Genomic DNA, 19819 nt, shown 5'->3' on the forward strand with positions numbered 1-19819 from the left:
TCAAAGTTTCATTTCATTTTAACAAATTACATAACTTACCAATACATGCTTTAAAGCAATATGATCCAACCTCTTGTTATTTCAAAGACAATTAGTCTAAGTGAACTAACGTTGTAGTCGTTCATATTATAATAAAAAATTATTTAAATGTATAAAAATTTTAAATCTTTACTGTAAATATATAATTTGATAATATTTGGAACTAACTTGCATAAATACAGTTTTGTTTGCACAATTATTAAATATTAAGAAAGCAGACGCTTGTCCAAGATAAGATCTTTCATCAATTTTTATTTCCTTCAAGTATCTGACATTTGATTTAACATAAGAATCTTAAAATTTATAATAAATTAATCGGCCTGAAGGACTCGAACCTGCAACTCCTGTATACCATGCAGATGTATTGTCAATTACTCTACCTGGACCTCTGTCCAATTTTCATTTCCAGAGCTGTAAGAATTAATTAATTTCTTTCTTAAAATCTAATTAAATTTCAGTGCATAAAAAGCTCTTCTATTAGCACATTACTTCAACAGTATGTGTGTGTGTTTCCAAAGCTTCTCTTACTACCAATTCAAGCATTTGGAGATTTTTTCTTTTCTTCTAGTTTTTAGCTTATAAAAAAAATTTAGTTTAGCTAAAGCTAATACAAGAATTCTATTTAAAGTTCTGATAAATCTGATAGAAGCTGTTTAAGCATCACACACTTAAAGTTTCAGAAATATTACAAATTTAATAAAATGCAAGTTTTTCAATATACAGAATTTATTAAAAGACCATCATAAATTTTGATTTAACTTAAATTCAAATCCTCTTGCATCATAGATTGGACCATATTGCTTTCAATATATAATTTATTCAATCTTAAAAAGTAAAGTTAATAATTTATCTACTCATAATTCAAAGAGCAATAAAACAATTATTAAAATGCATTTAAAATGACAATAATATAGTCAATTATTAAACAAAGCATATTTAAATTAATTAAAAACAAAATAAAATTTAGTTTGAAAATTTTACAATTTAATTCATTTACAAATGCAAAATAAAAATAGCAATGCACATTTTATAGCACATTATTATTATTATTATTATTATAGTAAAATTGTTAACTGAAACTCCAAATATTTTTATTTTTTGGGAATTGCCTAACAATGAAAAAATGCATTTCAGAAATTTAAAGTAACTTTTTCAGTTTAAATAGATCATCATCAATAATAAAATGCAATAAATAATTCAATACAACAATGAACAAGAAAGACACGGACCAAGTAAATTTTTTTTTTTTAAACAAATGCTAATACAGATTTTTCTTAGAACAACTTAAAAACATTTAGAATTAAAAGTAAATACGTGGCTCAAAACTTCTTACCGAATGAGCTATATGAAATATATTACCAATTTATTATAAATGAAGAATTTATGAAATTTCGCTTGGGATTAAATACGGTATAATTTTTGTCAGAAAAATAAATTATACTAACTGCTACTTAACACTGGTTATTATTAGATATAACGAACACTACAAATACCTAAGTTACCAGCGAGGAAATTAACCACGAAGTGAGAACATTTTCACCCATTTATCTAATAAGTTATATGTAAACTAATTGCAACTATGTGAATTTTGAATTAACAGATTTCAAGTATCTTCTATAATTATTAAAATTATTTTTCAAATAACTTGAAAAAATATGTCAAATCGTTATAAAATTAATTAATTAATTTAACTACGAAAACATAGGCAAGTTTTAAAAATTCATTAACTGATCAATTGTGATAAGCAAATCAACAATAGCTAATCTATAGGATAAAATTACATACAGTACTTTAATGATTTTCACAAGCACTTTCCACAAATAATTCGCATCCATCATCTTTAAATGAAATTATTCTAACAGAATGTTGCAATTTGGAATAAAAATAAACTTGAAATATCTTAATGGCTAATCTACTTAAATACTTTAAAAAAATTAAACCATCTTTTTAAATACAAAGAATAGAGTAATTTTTATATTGTTTAATTTACAATTCCTTCAAATTTTGATATACAATTCATTCAGATTAGAGCTTACTCATATTGTTTACTGTATTTTCATTTAAATACTCATTAACTATACTTATAGTGACCATACATTGCTTATTTAAGAGGACAGTCCTTTATATTTATTGATTCCTAAGATAGTCATTTCGTTCTTTATTTTGTGAATTAAAATAGTAAATCGAATAGAGACACCCTCATGACACCAATATTCAATTTACCAAACTTATTTTAAGCAATTTATAAATTTAATCAAACCGACATTGCTTATTTAGACGACAACTTTTCGAGAAAATGAAGGTATTTGAATTGGTCATACTATGTGAAACCCCTGTGGATATAAAAGATCAAGGAAAACGTTTTGTTCATTTCCAGTCACTGGAACTAAAATATAAATGGGGGCTAACTATTTGACAAAGTTTCACGTATTAAAGGTTACGTCACCGGTGACAATATCTAAAAATGTAGACAAAACAATAAGTCCTGCCAACATACATGGGTTGAAATTTTTAAATATTTTACATATAAATGTGTATCTTTTAAACTTTTAAAAATTGTTGAATTTTGCTTATGCCTTTCTGGATCAAATGCTCCTGCTGAATGAGTATTTTTTTTAATGAACAATATGGGGACTGGTGAAAAATCCAATTAAAAATCAAAACATTGGAAGCAAGCACTTATACCAAATACAACTTTGACACGAATTGTATACAACTATTAAACCAAACGATCGCTGTAATTAATCAAGCTATTATTAATAATTAGATATTAAGCAATTGTATACAGTTTTATGAGATTTTGAAACAAACCTGATTTATTAAAAAAGCCCATTCTTGTAAAATGTAAAATTTTTAAAAATAACAACATGGTTCTTGAAAATGCTCTGTATATACTTACATTTTATAATAAATGTTATAAAACTTTTTAATTTTAGTGAAACAAATAAAAACAATTTGCTTTTTTTATTATGAAACAATTCCTGATTTGTCCTTTATTTTCTCCAAAAAATATCACCATGGTATCTATAATCCATATGCATTTCTTTATTGTAACCGAGTTGGACTTGTCTGTACCATTGTTATATATATATACCGTATTTTACGGACTATAAGACGCTACAGACTATAAGACGCACCTGAATTTTGGAGGCAAGTTTTCGAAGAAAAAGTGCTTCTTATAGTCCGTAAAAGACGGTGTATATATATATATATATATATATTTTACATTTAATTTTTTTAAGATTTGACAGATAAAAACCAGAGTTACTTTATCTGTTTCCAGAAATCCTGACTTCAACTGTATCCTATATTTAAATTTTGATATAGCATTTTCAAATGAATACCCAATTCTAGTTATTCATTTAAGCACAAATTTAAATACATACAATGTTAAGACAAAATAAATGAATTAAACATTCCATTACTGGTTTTGTTGTGGATTTTAAAGAATAAAAAGCTATTGACTTTTTTTAATTCTTTAAAATAGACAAACCAAAATAAAGGTTAAAAGCAAATACTTTTGTTCTGTACAGTAAAACCTTTTCAAGCTGACAGATTCTAAATTATCCTTATAATAACCAAACCTTTTTGTTTGATTCTATATCAGCCCATGCAATATCTTAAAATCGTTTAAAATTTTATAATTCAATCCAATTGAAAAATGACAGCGAAATGTAATGAAGAAGATTTTTATTATGTGATCAATGATATTACAATAACAGACTGAAAGTATGTATAAAAACAGTAGCAAATTAGCAAACACAACCGAAACATCTGCTGTACTTTAAAGTTAATTTGTTTGTTAAACATTCTATAATAAGTATAAAATTTGAATTTTGATCTGAAATTAAGTTTTATCTACTACCTCGGCAGAGGTTTAAAATATTTTATGTAGTCCTACTACTTGCAATTTATCTACATCATCTCTAGTAATAGAGTTCAAGAAAGTTAATAAATACTAACATAACGTTGTTTTTATTGGAATGAAGACAATCTGCAATAACACACAAACACAGACATCAGTGAAAATAAGCTTATAACAACTGATAAAAAAAATATTTTTTTATTGATTATTCTAATTATTAATATTTTTATATTGTTTACATTATCAATGCAAACTATTAGGTGTTTGTATAGGCATCAATATACGTAATTGTCTCCATCTTAGTATTAGGATTGTTTCAGAATTCCTAGTTTAATATTTATAAAAAGAAAATAATGATCTATCTTTAAAGATATCAAGACAGAATTAATAAAATAATAATAAAAAAAATCAATGGACTTCATATATATAAAAAATAATTGATCACATTTCTGTACTTTTATAAGAGATTGTATCAACAAGGATATTTCATATTTTCTTAATAATTTTCATAGTGAATTAGGTTGGACATTTAAAATAATCTCTATTTATGTAAAATTTGAGCTTAAGTCTTATTATTAAAATTATTTAATATATTATTATTAATTACTATTAAACAAATATATATTTATAAACATAATGTATAGACACTTTATTATTATTTTTTTTTATAAGGACAAACTAAAAAAAAACAGGAGAAAAAAAGATGTTATTAACAAGAAATTATTTTTATCATAGATGCATACTTTTTCACTAGTAACGGTTTTTGTTTCAGATAAAAATCATCAATTCATATCCTTCAAATATTTCAATTATGTAGACATTTTTATTGTGAATTAATAAGATTCAAAAATTTCAAAAGATCAAACAAGTATCTACTGCTAAACACTATGATCTTATTCATACACAATTCTAATGCACAGTATTTTCTTGGTGACTTGTATACAGGAAAGAATGTAAATATTTGGAATTAGGGGGAAATCATCTCCACATTGCCTCAAACATTATTAAAAATAAAAATCGATATGTTTAACAACCAATCATTTCAGCATGCATTTTCATCATTTTAAAAACAGCACAGTCTTAGCTAATATATAATCTAAATTATTAAGTTATCCTATTAAATATGTAAATTTTTTTATTTGTAGTTCACAATCTACAATTTAGTATTTGCACTTAAACTGTTGCAAAATTTTTAAAGAGATTTCTATTTATCTATCGAAATTATTTTTGAAACTTATATATACACACGCACACAGTCGACTTATGCGGAGTCGAAACCCGGATAAATCGACACTCGTCGGTTACGTAGTCAGTTTTTTGTGGTCCCGGCCGACTTACATAGGCATTAATATTATTAATGTTAAAAAACTCGGTTTACTCGACATTGTTTAACTCGTCACCACTGGATAAATCAACATACTTTTTCTGTTTCACACTTTTTAGACGTCTGGTAAGTCGACTCTCCTCCTGAAAAAATGAGTTCACATTGTACAATAAGCTGTGTGGTGTGAACTCATTTTTCAGGGGGGAGTCGACTTATCAGACGTCTAAAAAGTGTGGAACAGAAAAAGTATGTTGATTTATCCGGTGGTGACGAGTTAAACGATGTCGAGTAAACCGAATTTTTTTTAAGGTTAATAACATTGTAACAGGCCTATGTAAGTCGGCTGGGACCACAAAAAACTGACTAATTAACCTATGGTGTCGAGTTATCCGGGTGTCGACTTATGCGGACTCGACTGTATATATATTTATGGATTGTAAACACACATAATCCACACATCGTTCTTAAGTTTTTAATTATTTTATATGTATTTTATTGTTTTGAAGTAATTTGTTACTTAGATTTTTATGAGACATTACCACACAACAAAACTGTTTTATTGTGCAGTAGTTATCACATGCTATATAGAATTACTTTGCATATGCAAATAAATAAATAATTGTGCAAGAACTGCATGTCATGTTAGAATAAAAGTTTAAATTTCAGCTTACTTTCATAAATAGCTGATTAGAATAAGAGTAAAATATGAACAACAGTTAATAATAAACAACATTTAATTATAATAAATGGAGGATGATCAGTTTGACAGATAAATTAGACAAACAGAAAATTGTCTGTATTTTGTTTAATCCTAAGATATTACATTGTTTCCCCTCACTACTAACAATTAACACACTACGAAACAACAGTTTATTCATGCATAACTCAATAAAACTTCAAAATTAATTACTTCATTTCTCAGATTACATTTTAAATGACAAATCTGATATGAATGGAGACAAGTAATATATAAATATTTAATACAGTTATTAATAAAACTTCCTATCATATATTTTGTCACATTTATATACAAACAATAAAAAAATTGTTTAAAATATAACTTTCATTTTCTAAAAATAAACTTTCTAAAGATTATCTTTAGAATTTTATTTCATTTTTATGCTTATAAATTTTTTCAATGCAATTTTTCATTGTTATATACACAATCTGATAATTAAAATTTATTAACAGTTACATCAAATGAGAACAAAATTTCGTACAAAATTATTTAATATATTGAAATCTTCACGTTAAGTCTGCATTGATAGGTCTATCAAAGCAGTTTATACATTTTTATATTTTTCTACAATTACTAAAATTGTCATAATTAAATTTAAGCAGAAAAAAACTAGCACAATTCTACAATCAAAAAATCTTTCTTCCTTTTTAAATTTAGAACTAAACTTCAAAATTTCAAATTAAATTTTCATGCATACATGCACACGTCTACATAATTAAGATGACATACTTTTAAAAAAATTGTAACATTCAATTGCCAGTTGTTTTTAAATGCATTTCAATCCATTTTAATAAAAAAATATACACACATACGCATACAGTCTCGGTAATCTGAATAGTTCGTACATCATGCAAGTTCTCACTGATAATTCTTTGGACATTTAAATATGAAATAATTGTACGACAAGTTAAAAATGTTTTATAAATAACAAACATTCAGTAAATATCAGGATAATACGTTACACAATAATTTCTTTCAGTTAAAAAAAATTAAACATGTAATAATTTTAAAAATGATAGTTTTGAAATATATTTTTGTCAATAAATTAATTTTACTTGCAACACTTTGTATAATTTACTGGCATATTAATTAATTTTAATTTTTAAAAATAGTCATTCTTTGACTGAAATTATAATAATAGTTCTTTTGAATCCATAAAATGCTGCTTTAATCTCGCTCTTGTAATGTCGAAACCAATAAGTATGATACAAATTTTGAAAAACTTATCATTTGTCGTATCTAATTTAAAATATTACTTAAGAATCATTCGAGGGAGATATACTGACTTAATAAATTAAATCATTTGATATGCTATTAAAGAACAATACCCTCCACTCGTTCAGGTCCTAGCTAGTATCAAAATACTCGTTCTTTCCTTTGAACAAGCCATGCTGATTATTTGCCAATTTAGAATATATGTATGTCAATACAATCATCTCTAAGACATTTATTTTCAAATTAGGGGAAAAAAAGTTGTTAATATACTATTTATCTATTAATTCAAACACGCAACTACAATTTTATCATTTCACAATAAACTACATCTTAGAAAACTGGTGTTTTGAAACACTGTCTATTGATTATAGAAGTTTAAGCAAACTTGAAAAAGATCCAGATATTATTCATGATGCTTTCATTGCAAGGAGTAATTTGATATGGATAATTTTTTTTAATATAAAAACTCTCTACTCTAAACTATCAAATTCTATTCAAAATACTGGCTGTATGTTATAAATATGTATAAATTGACTCAGATACTGATGCTTTTGCTCTACTCAAAAATAATCATAAAACTTAAAATTTCACCTTTTGCCAAATTTTAAAAACGTATTTATGCATATATAAATTAATATTTTTTTCTGTTTAGTTAATCACAAAAGGAGACAGCCAGATAGCTAAAGCAGTTAAGGTGTCAACCTATCACTCTGAGGAGCAGAGATTTAATCCAGACAGGCGAAGAATCCCTGGAATGTTACAATGGCAGTATGTCCCAAATATGTTCAGCCCTGTCCCTCCTACTGTGGGCCTGAAAAAAATGCCATCAGTACAGAGGGAAAATACAAAAGAATAAGTGACTTGATAATCATATAATATAACTGACTAATTTTTGGATAGTATATTATAATAATACTTGATAACCTGACTGTTATAGCATTTTCTTTCTGTCTTTATTATTATTTTTTTTAAATTAAAAATTATAACTCTGTCTATTTCTAAAGGCAAGTAGAACCTTACAAGAAATATTACATATTTTGAAGATGGTACAGAAAATTCAGAAGTATTTAAGATAATAAACATAAATAAAAAAAAAAAGTCACACTTATAAACTGTAACTGTATGATCAAATAACCAACACCTAAATGCAATTTCCAGCAAATAATAAACAAAAAATTTACTGCTCAAATGTTTTCGCCGATCATTTAGAGGCTCTTATCAGGAATGAATACATATATAAAAACAATTCTATCATTCGAACTTCACCGTGTTCCACTCTTTTTAAACATTTAAAAAAATGTTTGATACGGACATCATCTTTTTTTTCCATCACAAAATTTAATAAAATAAAGCTACAAATAAAATTATTATTATTACGTAAGTTGGAAGAACAGGCATTAAATTTAAAATCCAATATCCTTAGCTATACCCAGTATGTGGATGATATTTTGATTATATGGAGAACTAAATCTGATATAGGGAAAGTGTTATGCGTAAATGTATAGTATCCACCCATTGGTACAGCTATTCGTTAATCAACACACTCGCTTCCACACAGCAATTCAAGTTTGTTAACCGTCATACTGGTGTTAGCTCAGCAGAGTGTAATTGTGTAGGTATATGTTATGAACCATCCCGGCATCAAATTTCCAATAGGATTGCTAGTGATTTAAATTCGTGCTTAACTTATAGAAGAAAACCCAATGTTTTCCACCTTTTAGCTAATGCAACAGACAGCTCGGATGACACAAAAGCACCAAGGGTGTACTGTATTCCATTACAAGATGGGACTATTTGACGGGCCTATGTCATATATCAGATCCACATAACTTCCTACATCCCTTCAAGCCAGAATGTGTGACCATAAATATGATGTGGCCAAGGGGAATTATAACACAGCACTTGCCCGTTGCTCTGCCAAACCTGGGGTTTCCTCCTGTTGGGATAAAGCTACTCTTTTACATAGGGTTTTTGAGCAACACGACATACAATCTTTGAAGGCTTTAGAAATTTATATAACTGACATGAACAAAAATTGTATCAACTTGAACTGTATTCTAGTACTGTAATTGTGGATATATTATTTAGATTGCCACAGAATGTAATAATAATTTTATTTGTAGCTTTATTTAAAAATAATTAATTATTTATTTAATTTTTGTGATGTAAATAAGATGTCTGTATCGAACATCTTTTTAAATGTTTAAGAGATGGAACACAGCAAAGTTTGAATGATAAAACTTTTTTTTTTTATGTAATTATTCCTGATGAGGGCCTATAAACAATGGCCAAAAATGTTTAAGCAGTAAATTTTTTGTTTATTGTTTGCTGGAAATTGCATTTAGGTGTTGATTATTTAAAGATGAACATAAGATAAACAATAAAATAATTATTTTTAGAAGTTAAATGTAAGGAATCAAACTAATAATTAACTGTTTTAACATTGTTAAGTAGCTTAGAGGCCATAGGAACCAAATATATAATGCTAAATGTGACAGATTTGATGCAAGTTTGATGTATTAATGTGTATTGATGTGTAATGTGTAGAAATGCAAACACCACATTATATGTAGCACGCAACGTTACAGATAAATTGATAAACTGAATAATTAAGGAACGAATAAGAAGTGTTGTCTGTAGAGAGGAAAATTTTCTTATGACAGTAATTAGAATGAAAAAAAAAAAATCATTGCTTGTCAAGATGATATAGCAGGTTCTGTCATCAATGGTATAACATACATGCTATCAACACATATTTATATTATATATCGTCATTAAAACCATTTTGACGTGTAAATGAGACATAGTAAATTTATTAAAAGATTAACTGTTGAGACATCATTCCAGAAATATAAGCAAATATATTTTGAACAGACTATTTAAGAGAGAGATTTATATATACCCATATTAAATATTATGTATATAGAATTCATTAAAATTCTGCATTTGAAAATATCAATAACTAATGTTACAAAATAAAAATATCTCAAAAACATTTCTAAAATTTTATTCTGGCATCTTCCAAATGATTTGGTTATTTTTAATTTGAAATTACCAAAGCAAAATCTCTGGCTTATAAATCCAAGATAAGTCAAAAAATCATACGCACATAAATTTTTCTGAATATAATACTCTTTCTTTTAGAAATATACAAAAAATTCTCTCTTGCTTTTTTCATTCTGATATAATTTGAACATGGTAGCATCTACTTCATCTTATTATCTAATCACGCAATCAAGTGTAAGCCAGAATTAAATAATTAAAAAAGATTCATTTTAATTATTCTCTCAATAAAACAGGATCATAATTTAACTATGTAAATATGAGACAATGGTATCTGTTCTTAATTATAAGATTACATAGAAATTCTAAAAATAGAACACAGTTAAATATGCTGCTCTTATCATATCCCCTTAAAAAAAAATATATATAATAATACATACATATGTGTTCAGAAACTTTAAGCTTCATAATCTTTTCTGAATACTTCAACAATAAAAAAAAAATGAAAACATTTTAGGTATTTGTGAACCGAATCAAAATCCTCGTTTACGATTATTATATTATTAATTATAATATTTTGCATATAAACAACAAGTAGACTCAGTTACCTTTGTACTGTAATCTGAAAAGTTTTTCATGTAATAAAAGTTGCAATTACAAATTTCTAACTATAAAACAGTTCATTTTAAACATTGATATTAAATATAGCACGATATTGGGATGACTACATTATTATTTAACGAATATTAATTAGAATTGAAAATTTTTTATTTAGTAATTTAAGCTTGCAAAAGGAAAACGCAGACGAGTTTAATACAACTCATTACATTGTTCGTAGTTTCAGATTACCAAGACTGTACTGGAGGAAAAAAATGAAAGCTTAGTGAAAAATAGAAATATGTATAAAAAAATAATACTTTTTTATCCTCTCTAAATCGGCTTGGTTTTTCACTCAGTCCCAATTTTATCCTCTGAAAAATTGTGAAGAGTCCTCGTTTATTTATTTTATTATTCAAAAAGATACTGTTTTAAGTTGTAGTACAGTAAAATATTTCTGAAAATTTTTGTTTAAGCATAATTCAAATAGTTATTTAGTTTCACATTTGATATATCATTTAATAATAAAAATACATCAATTAAATAATAAATTATATAATTTTACATGCTAAACTTATTTAACATCAGCTACAGAAGGATAATGAATTGTATAATTTTCTAACACATCAAAAACTTATTTATGTATGTGAAATTTAAAAATTATATTTAAATTAATATTTCAAAAAATAAAAAATAAAGTTATTTAACTTCACAATTATTAATAATACAATGTAACTTTTATAATGCATACTATTCAAATTCCATTAAAGAAAATGCTTAATTTTTTCAATAATATTATCAGTTCAAAGTAGAATATCACTCTACGAACAAAGAATTCTAGACTTTTGTCTCTCAGTTTAGTGACAAAATTTGCAACATCTCAATGAATAATTTTTGAACTTTTATCACGAAACTTTGTAACATCAAGAAATAGAATTGGCATTCATTAGTGCTAGCATATAAGAACATATATTTTAGATGAAAAATGAGTATTTCAAAAACAGAATATAAAAATTTCTAAAATAATATTAATTTTCATTAAATATATTTTAACATTTTGTAACTATGAAGTATTCTACATAAAAAGCAAAAAATAAATCAAATATGAAATAGTGAATTTATCCAAATTTATATCTGAAAGATATTTAACTAGTGAAGAATAACTTCATTTTGTTCATAAATGATATAGTTACCACTATGTCTATGTGCAACTCATGGACAAAAATTGATAATCAAGTGTTGGTTTCTGTTAGTTTTAAAACTGTTGGAATACACAGAAAAATGTAATTGAAATTTCTATCGTATCATATGCATACAGCAATGATGTAATAATAGTATGAATGTCATTTTCCTAAAATAAAATACTTTCTACAGAATGGAAGATAACACATTTCCATTCCTCACCAGTCTATTCTTTGTATGCTTTTGCCCATTTCAGTCTGATAGATGACTACTTCTTTAATGTAGTTTGTTTCACCTTTGCCTTTAAAAATTACAGCCCATTGATCTCAGTCTTACCACCATTTTATCATCAGTATTAACTAAACTCTACCCACTCATGATTTAATTGTTTTAATATCATTAATGATTAGGAGAGACTATATAATTTCCTGTCATCTTTTGATGTACACTCCTGTTTCCTACCTTGAGCTTTTGTTTTCCTTTTTTATTGAGTCAATGAGTTGATTTTTCTACCACAGTAGTTTGTACTTGTCCAAACACTATTGCAACTTGTGTTTGTAAGCATCCTTCCTACATTGGGTTAATAAACCTGTCTTTTACATTCTCTGGAAGTTATGCTCCAAACTACGCTTATCTGAAAATCAGCACAAAGATGGAAGGTTTATAAGTATTAGATAATTTACATATCCCCACCTTTATGTTAAGTCAAGTTAATCTGCATGTTTACTTACTCAAAAATTCTTAACAATGATGTTTTTTCTTTGTTAAATGATATCAATTATTTTCATCCAAGGAAGGCAGATGCAATTTTTGTGATTAAAAACATTAAGAGTGTTCTTTCACAAAATTATGACATTTGTAGTATTATTACATCATTGCTAAATGCATACAACACAACAGCAATTCAATTGCCACATTTCATTATGTAATCAAAACACAACAAAAAGCTTTCTATCATTTAGTTTTGATCCATGGATTGCATTTTGTAATGAAAGAAATTCATTATTGCTGAAGTAACTGCTTCCCATTTTAAAAAAAAATAATAATTAATACTAGTCAATTTTAAATCATTGTCCAAGATTTGAAATAAAAAGCAAATAATTATAAAGCTAATTTTGTCACTAAACAAAATTATGTTGAATTAAAAACGCTAACTTTGAGATTCTCTCAGAAGATTGATGAAAACCCAGAAAGCCTACGGTATTCCACTTCTGAAAGTTATAACCTGAAGCAGGTCTTAGAAATAGACCGAAATCATTTGTTTTTCTGGATTTTCATCTATTTATTGTTACAATGTTTTAATTTTAAATTCTTGCCCAGGTTTGTTAAAATTATGTAGATAAAAATATTCTATAATTGTTTTGTCCGAGTGTCAAGTGTTTAAATTATCAGAAAATTATGATTAAATAAAAAGCCAGAATAACTTATCCTTCAAGCATGCAGACATCAAAATGGCAATTGTTCTATATTTTTATAACTTTTCCTTCTCCAATGTAACATATAATTTTTGCATTTATTTAAATGCAACAACTTTGAAAATTCTTATCTGAATGCTCAAAAATTTCTTCAGTTTTTAGTTTTAGTGACAAACACTTATTTATTGAAGCATAAGTTATGATTATGCTTCAATAAATAAGTTTTATAAACATTTTTTTGAGTGAAACTAGTCTAGAATATTCTGAAAAAAAAAATCAATCTGAAGCAGAAGTCAATCCTACAACCTTTGCCAAAGTCTATATATTTCTCTGGTCTGTGCACTGTCCTATACCTTTCACCTATTGAGATAAATAAAAGAATTTTGTCCTAACTGTTAATACTGCAGTCACATCTTGCCACAAAGTAGCTATCTAATGCATTAAAAAGTGAAGACTTAATCATTTTTGTTTTCTTTTTTTTTAATTTAAACTTTTAACAATTTTTTCACATTTATGATCCATATACATGGGCAAATCCATGGGAAACTATAGAGGCTTAAGTCCTCCTCCATTGACACCAAAAAATTAGTATTTATTTGTTCAAACTTCAACATGTTTTATGAATGTTTATGGTAACAAATATGGACTATCCATCATGCAACTATCTTGTATATGTTAATAAAAAAAAATTATAATTTTTCAAATATTTTAAATTTTTGCATTAGCTCCCCTTTGTATTCTTCTGGATCCTCTACTGTCTGTATATTTTTTTTTTGTTTTTTAAATATTTAAATATTGTTTAAAGTTTTGTAAAATTGACATCAGGCCATGCCTTAGTATGTTGTCTCAGGATGCCAAAGTGGATACTACAAATGTATAAAAATTGGTTGCAAAAAAAAACCACATATTTTTTAAAGTTCAGACAGTTCTTGGAAATATGGGGACAATTGATTCCAAGAGGGAAAAATTTTATTTACAAGAGAAGACCATGTCTATTCCCAATCTGAAGATAAATTCTTTCATTATAAAGTAAAAAAAAAGATGTTTACCTAGGTAACCTGAAATAAGTTTTTATTGATTTTCTGCCCCTACTTATGCCATTGGATAACACATGCACGCATGTACTTATATGATATTATAATAGACAATTTGTAAACTATTTGTAATAGTTTATTTTTTGGTCTAATGTTGTTAATGGAGGAAAAATAAGCTTCATCAAGCTTTCTGAAATGTGTCTATTAAAAAAAAAATTCTGCTTGTATTCTGTATTGTTCAAAAGAAACGAAACAAAATCAAATTTATTAAAATTTGTTTTAAAACAGTGTTTTATTTAATTTTATTTTCATTATTTAAATTTTTTTTATTCATGTGGGATATTCAGAAAAAAGCAGGTTAGAAATTCAAGTTTCAGTACTGACTATGATAAATTATTGTTGTTTATTATTATACAGAATAAATTCATACTTTATGTTGCACTTGTCATGATATTCTAAAGTAGATTTTCCATGTTATGAAAAAAACATACCTAAGTTTTGAACCTTCATAAATCAAAAAGTATGGTTTAATCATTAGCCATTCTACATTTCTATATATAGATGCAGCTGTACACTTCTATTGCAGAGTGTAGTCATTAATTCATTTAGAGGGAAGTGCATAGACCATAGAAATATACAGACCTTGCTTCTGTTTACCATGCAGATATTCTGCTAATTACACTACAGTACTTCTGATGTGATCTTTGCTTCCAGACCAATTAATTTAGAGGATATAACCATACAGGTCACTTGCTGCATCATTCTAAATTAATTTATTTCTAATTATTAAATTTAATACAAGATAGCGGATTAACTGCCTACCTTTTTTAGTACCTAGTTTCCCTACTGAGAAAACTAGTCATTACACTGGTTATGAATATGTTTCGGTTTCGTTTTCATCGTGAATAAATGAAAACTATTATTATTAATAAACTTGAATCAAATTAAAAAAATAAAAGAAAAGAAAAGAAAAAGAAACACAACTCTATAGCAAAAAACAATAAATGATTATGTACAAAATGTTACAATATTGCAGTGAAATTTTAGACATAAAAAATTTGAAATTATTAATAAATTTTTCTTGTGTGTACTAAGATTGTACTTTATAATCAATACTGAAAATATGACAATTAATTAACTTTATTAGTCTAATTTATTTACTTTACAAAAACTTGGGCACAGTCCACAAAAAAAAAAAAAAAAAAAAAAGAAAGAAAAGAAAAGAAAAGAGTAATTCCACAAGTACTTGTAGAATTACTCATTGTGTCATTGTGTTTTATTTTTTGTCACCTTTAAAGGTTTTGTCAAATTTTCTACAACTGAAATTTGTGATTAATGTCTAATGCATATATACACAATGCATAAACACATTGGGAATTGCAAATTTATATACAAACCATTTTCATATGACTATACAATTTAAAATAATTTCTGTCACTTATCCAATTTTGATCTTGTATCTTTTAATGAAATCTAAATATTGTTACAACCTACAACACTTGTGTGTATGTATATATATATATATATATATATATATATATACACACTTCATCATCATGGAAGTAAATATTGATTATGTTATTATTTAACTTGTTTTCTTCTTTGAAAATTTATTTATTTATTGAAATGGTTTTAAAGTACTAACAGTAAACAGATAATTGAGATCATTCCACACTTTTACAATTTATTTATGTTCATAAATGTAAAAGTTTGCAATGTGGCATAAAAGCATAAAAAATCTGCTTCTATAAAACATACAAATAAATTTTCTCAATAAAAACATGATCAAATATACAAAAATTACAGAGAAGGAAAACTTAAAAATGTGTAAATAATTTGCAATGTGTTAAAATAGATTGCTAAATTTATATCATCAAAATAATAATAAAAAAAAAACAAAGATCTTATTAAAAACCTTTTAAGCTTTGAACAAAGATAAAGCTGAAATTATTGATCAAATTGAAACTGATCAACAACAGAATAACACTATAAAAAAATAATGCATGGATGTTATAAGTTAACCAGATGTAAATAATGCCAAAAAATTTCTTTCTAATTTAAAAAATGTTTTTAAACATTTACAAGTCAAATTAAATTCATTTTTTTTAAAATTCTCTTTAATTTTAACTTCAATAAGTTTATTAATTGAAATGACTTGTACTTAATAATTAGAAATTTTAACTGATCATAGATTGTAAATAATAATTATTCAGAAATTTATTTAAAGCAATATAGTATTGAGTGATCAATAAGTAAGTCAAAACAGCTTAAATCAATGTCTAGACATTCAAACAATAACATGCTATTGAAAAATATTGTACGTAATAAACAAATTCTATAATTCATAAATATTAACGTGTTTAAATAATGTATAAAAATTTTAAAATATTTACACATTAAATGTCACTTGGAATTCACAATATGAAATTCATAGAAAATTTTAGAATACATAGCATTTTCTCATTACAAATTGTACTGAATGTTGTCATTAAAATATATATCCAACTTTTAACTTTCTTAAAATCATTTTATTTTTCCAAAATTTGAACATGCTGATATATGAAGTTATTTACAACGTAGTCGTCTCATTACTAAAATATGAGTTAATTTTAAAAAATATATAAATTGTTTTTATTAATGATGATTCTGAACACATTTAAAAAGTAAGTATAAATGGAGTATAAATAGAATATAACAATAAAAATAAACTGAAAAATAATTATATCACATGAAAAGTAACACATATACATGATAATTAAAATTCTCACTATACAAAAACAATCATAAAAGATTTTTAACAAAGATAAAAATGTTATATATTTTAAAAAATAACTTACTTCAAGTAACAATGGTCCCAAAACATCATTTGCCAAAATTGTAGGTTTACTGGAAGAGACTTCACTTTGTTGTAATTCATCACTTTCTCCAGATTCTATAAAAATCAATACAATAATGTAGCAAACAACAGCAACAAATCCCTCTAATAAGCTATTCAGTCTAAAATTCATATTTGTTTACAGAATCAATTTATAATATGATATCAACAGACATGCTTATTTAATGCAAGAGAGAGTTAACTTGTTAGGAAACATCTCAATATTTTGCCTACTGTATGTAAAATCTGAATGATTCTTCATTCAGATTTTACAAAGACAGTTTTGATTTTTTATGATGTAACTATTGGATTATGGAACTTTCAATGGTTTTTAGTTATATAACTATATACGTAACCAAATACATTAGTATTACCAAGCAATATGCAGTATTTTTATACGGCTACATTAAGGCTTATGAATAATCTGAAACAAAGCAACTTAGCTAGATTGTTTCTAACTAAATTGCTTTGTTTTAAATTATTCATTAGCCTTAATGAAGCCTGATAAAAATCCGGCAGATCCTTTGGCTTTTAGTTACCATATGTATCCTAAAAGTTTGCAAAAATGTAAAATGAGATTTGTCTAAACAAATAAAATAAATGTATTGATTTAACATCCAATACTTAGTGAATCATCACTGGTTTCTTTCATGACTATATTAACTAGATAGAAAACACATTATGTACTGAGAGTATACATACACACTACATATGTAATGTAATTTGTTGTACTATAATTGCAAGATTGTTGCAATTATAGTACAACAAGAAATAGAAATCTTGTAATATCAAAAAATACATTTTAGCATAGAAAAAATTAAATGTAGATAAAAATCTTTATTAGAGCTATCATCTTATTTTGCATTTGAATCTTAATTAATACAGTGTACTTTACTGGTAATATTAGACTAACTGTTGCTAAACACACTGGATCTTGTCAGATTACCAATGATGATGGCATGAAATATCAAATGTATTGTTTATTCCCATCCATAGATTGATTACACTAACCATCCAAAGAGAAAGGTTTGGTGGCAGAAAAAAAATTACTTTAGCTATTTTTTCCGTTGACCAACAACTGTTGTGTAAAAAAAAACATTGCTAACCTCATATGAATAATAAGGGTATGATCAGATATAGTATATTTAGTAAATCATTAAAATTACTTTATTGTAGACAAGATTTTGTTATGTATCAGTAAAGCTTTTGTGAAAATAAAAACACATACATTTTGTTATTATATATTTGAATTATAGAATATTTCTCAATGTCTGCAATTTAATATATTCAATAAAATTGTTAGCAAAGCAATTTTTTGAAAATGTTTTATTTCATGACAGTTAGGATGTTATATAGTGCTAAAAAAAGCCTTCAGCATTTATATGGTATATAGTAAACACCATACTGAGTAAAAAAACCAACCTTAGTAAATGTAAATCAAAAACTCAACCATTTCTGAGATAGATAATCCAACAAACAACTGGAATTTTTGAGAGAGTTCACAATGCTAAGGTGACGATGTCAAACATGCATGGAAAGGTGGAACACCTGTAAATATCAACGAAAAGATTATCCTCTCTTTTCATATTATGTGACACACAAAAGCCAGTATGTCAATTGTTAATAGGTCAAACTGAACCATTTCTGGAATATTATTACTAACGTTATTTTACTCAGTACTGGATATTAACAGTAAATAAATAAAAAATGCAAAAATTTAATATAAAACATGTTTTCAGTAGATTTAAACCACCACTGTCAAGTTAGAGAAGACATTCAGATGTTGAATGTCAGTTCAGTACAGCATGTACTAACTATCCACCATATAAATTCTAAATTCTTTTTTTTTAACACCCTGGATATAAACAGGGTGAGAAAAAGTAGGTTTACAATTGTTCTTATGGATTAAGACATGCACATTATCATTATAATAATACTAATTAACTCTGTTTTGAATACCCAACTGTAAACTTACTTCTGCACCATCCCTATGATTAGGTGTACACAAACAAAATCTATCAATTTGAAAATTTTATTAAATCATACAAAATTCTAAGTTACCAATTACATTTGATTAATTAAAACAAATACATGGAATGTAATGTACCCCAGTCCAGGTAGTCTGTAATATCTAAAGATACTAAAACTAATTACTATATGAAACCTAGCATATAAAAAAATGTGCAACTCACATTAACCAAATAACCAAAGAGCATATATAATTCGAATGTTAACTGCCAGTTTGTCTTGAATAAAAAAGAATCCTGAGGAAGAGCCCAGGAGGGGCTACAAAAACGTTAGCAAATGTTAATCATACGCACTCTGGTTATTTGATTAATGTGAGTCACGCATTTTTTTATATATTCATCGTGATGTGTTGTGCACTTAAGAAACCTAGCATTATGTACATTATACAGCTCAAAAATATCGTAAAACTGATTCCAGTACATAGCATCATAAAAGTATCGAATAAATAAGTTTTCAAAGTGCTTTTTCTGATTACTCTCATAGTGGTTAATAACAAAGAAATC

The 19819-nt window shown here is 26.0% G+C and overlaps 1 protein-coding gene across 12 annotated transcripts in view; it reads right to left on the minus strand.

The window, feature by feature from the left end:
• The window catches only part of tai (taiman), a 286233-nt gene that overhangs the window by 39659 nt on the left and 226755 nt on the right, over positions 1-19819 (minus strand). For 9 of the 12 annotated variants that reach the window (XM_067262737.1, XM_067262738.1, XM_067262729.1 and 6 more), the window contains 2 exons: positions 17251-17345; positions 11103-11156 (listed from right to left, as the gene is read on the minus strand). In XM_067262737.1, the coding sequence (XP_067118838.1) occupies positions 11103-11156; positions 17251-17345 (149 nt within the window). The remainder of the gene's footprint in view (positions 1-11102; positions 11157-17250; positions 17346-19819) is intronic. The other 3 variants (XM_067262741.1, XM_067262740.1, XM_067262739.1) reach the window with 1 other exon arrangement.

The sequence above is a fragment of the Centruroides vittatus genome, unplaced genomic scaffold (assembly GCF_030686945.1).
Source record: "Centruroides vittatus isolate TY-2023 unplaced genomic scaffold, ASM3068694v2 contig_1507, whole genome shotgun sequence".
In the NCBI taxonomy this organism is placed as follows: domain Eukaryota; kingdom Metazoa; phylum Arthropoda; class Arachnida; order Scorpiones; family Buthidae; genus Centruroides; species Centruroides vittatus.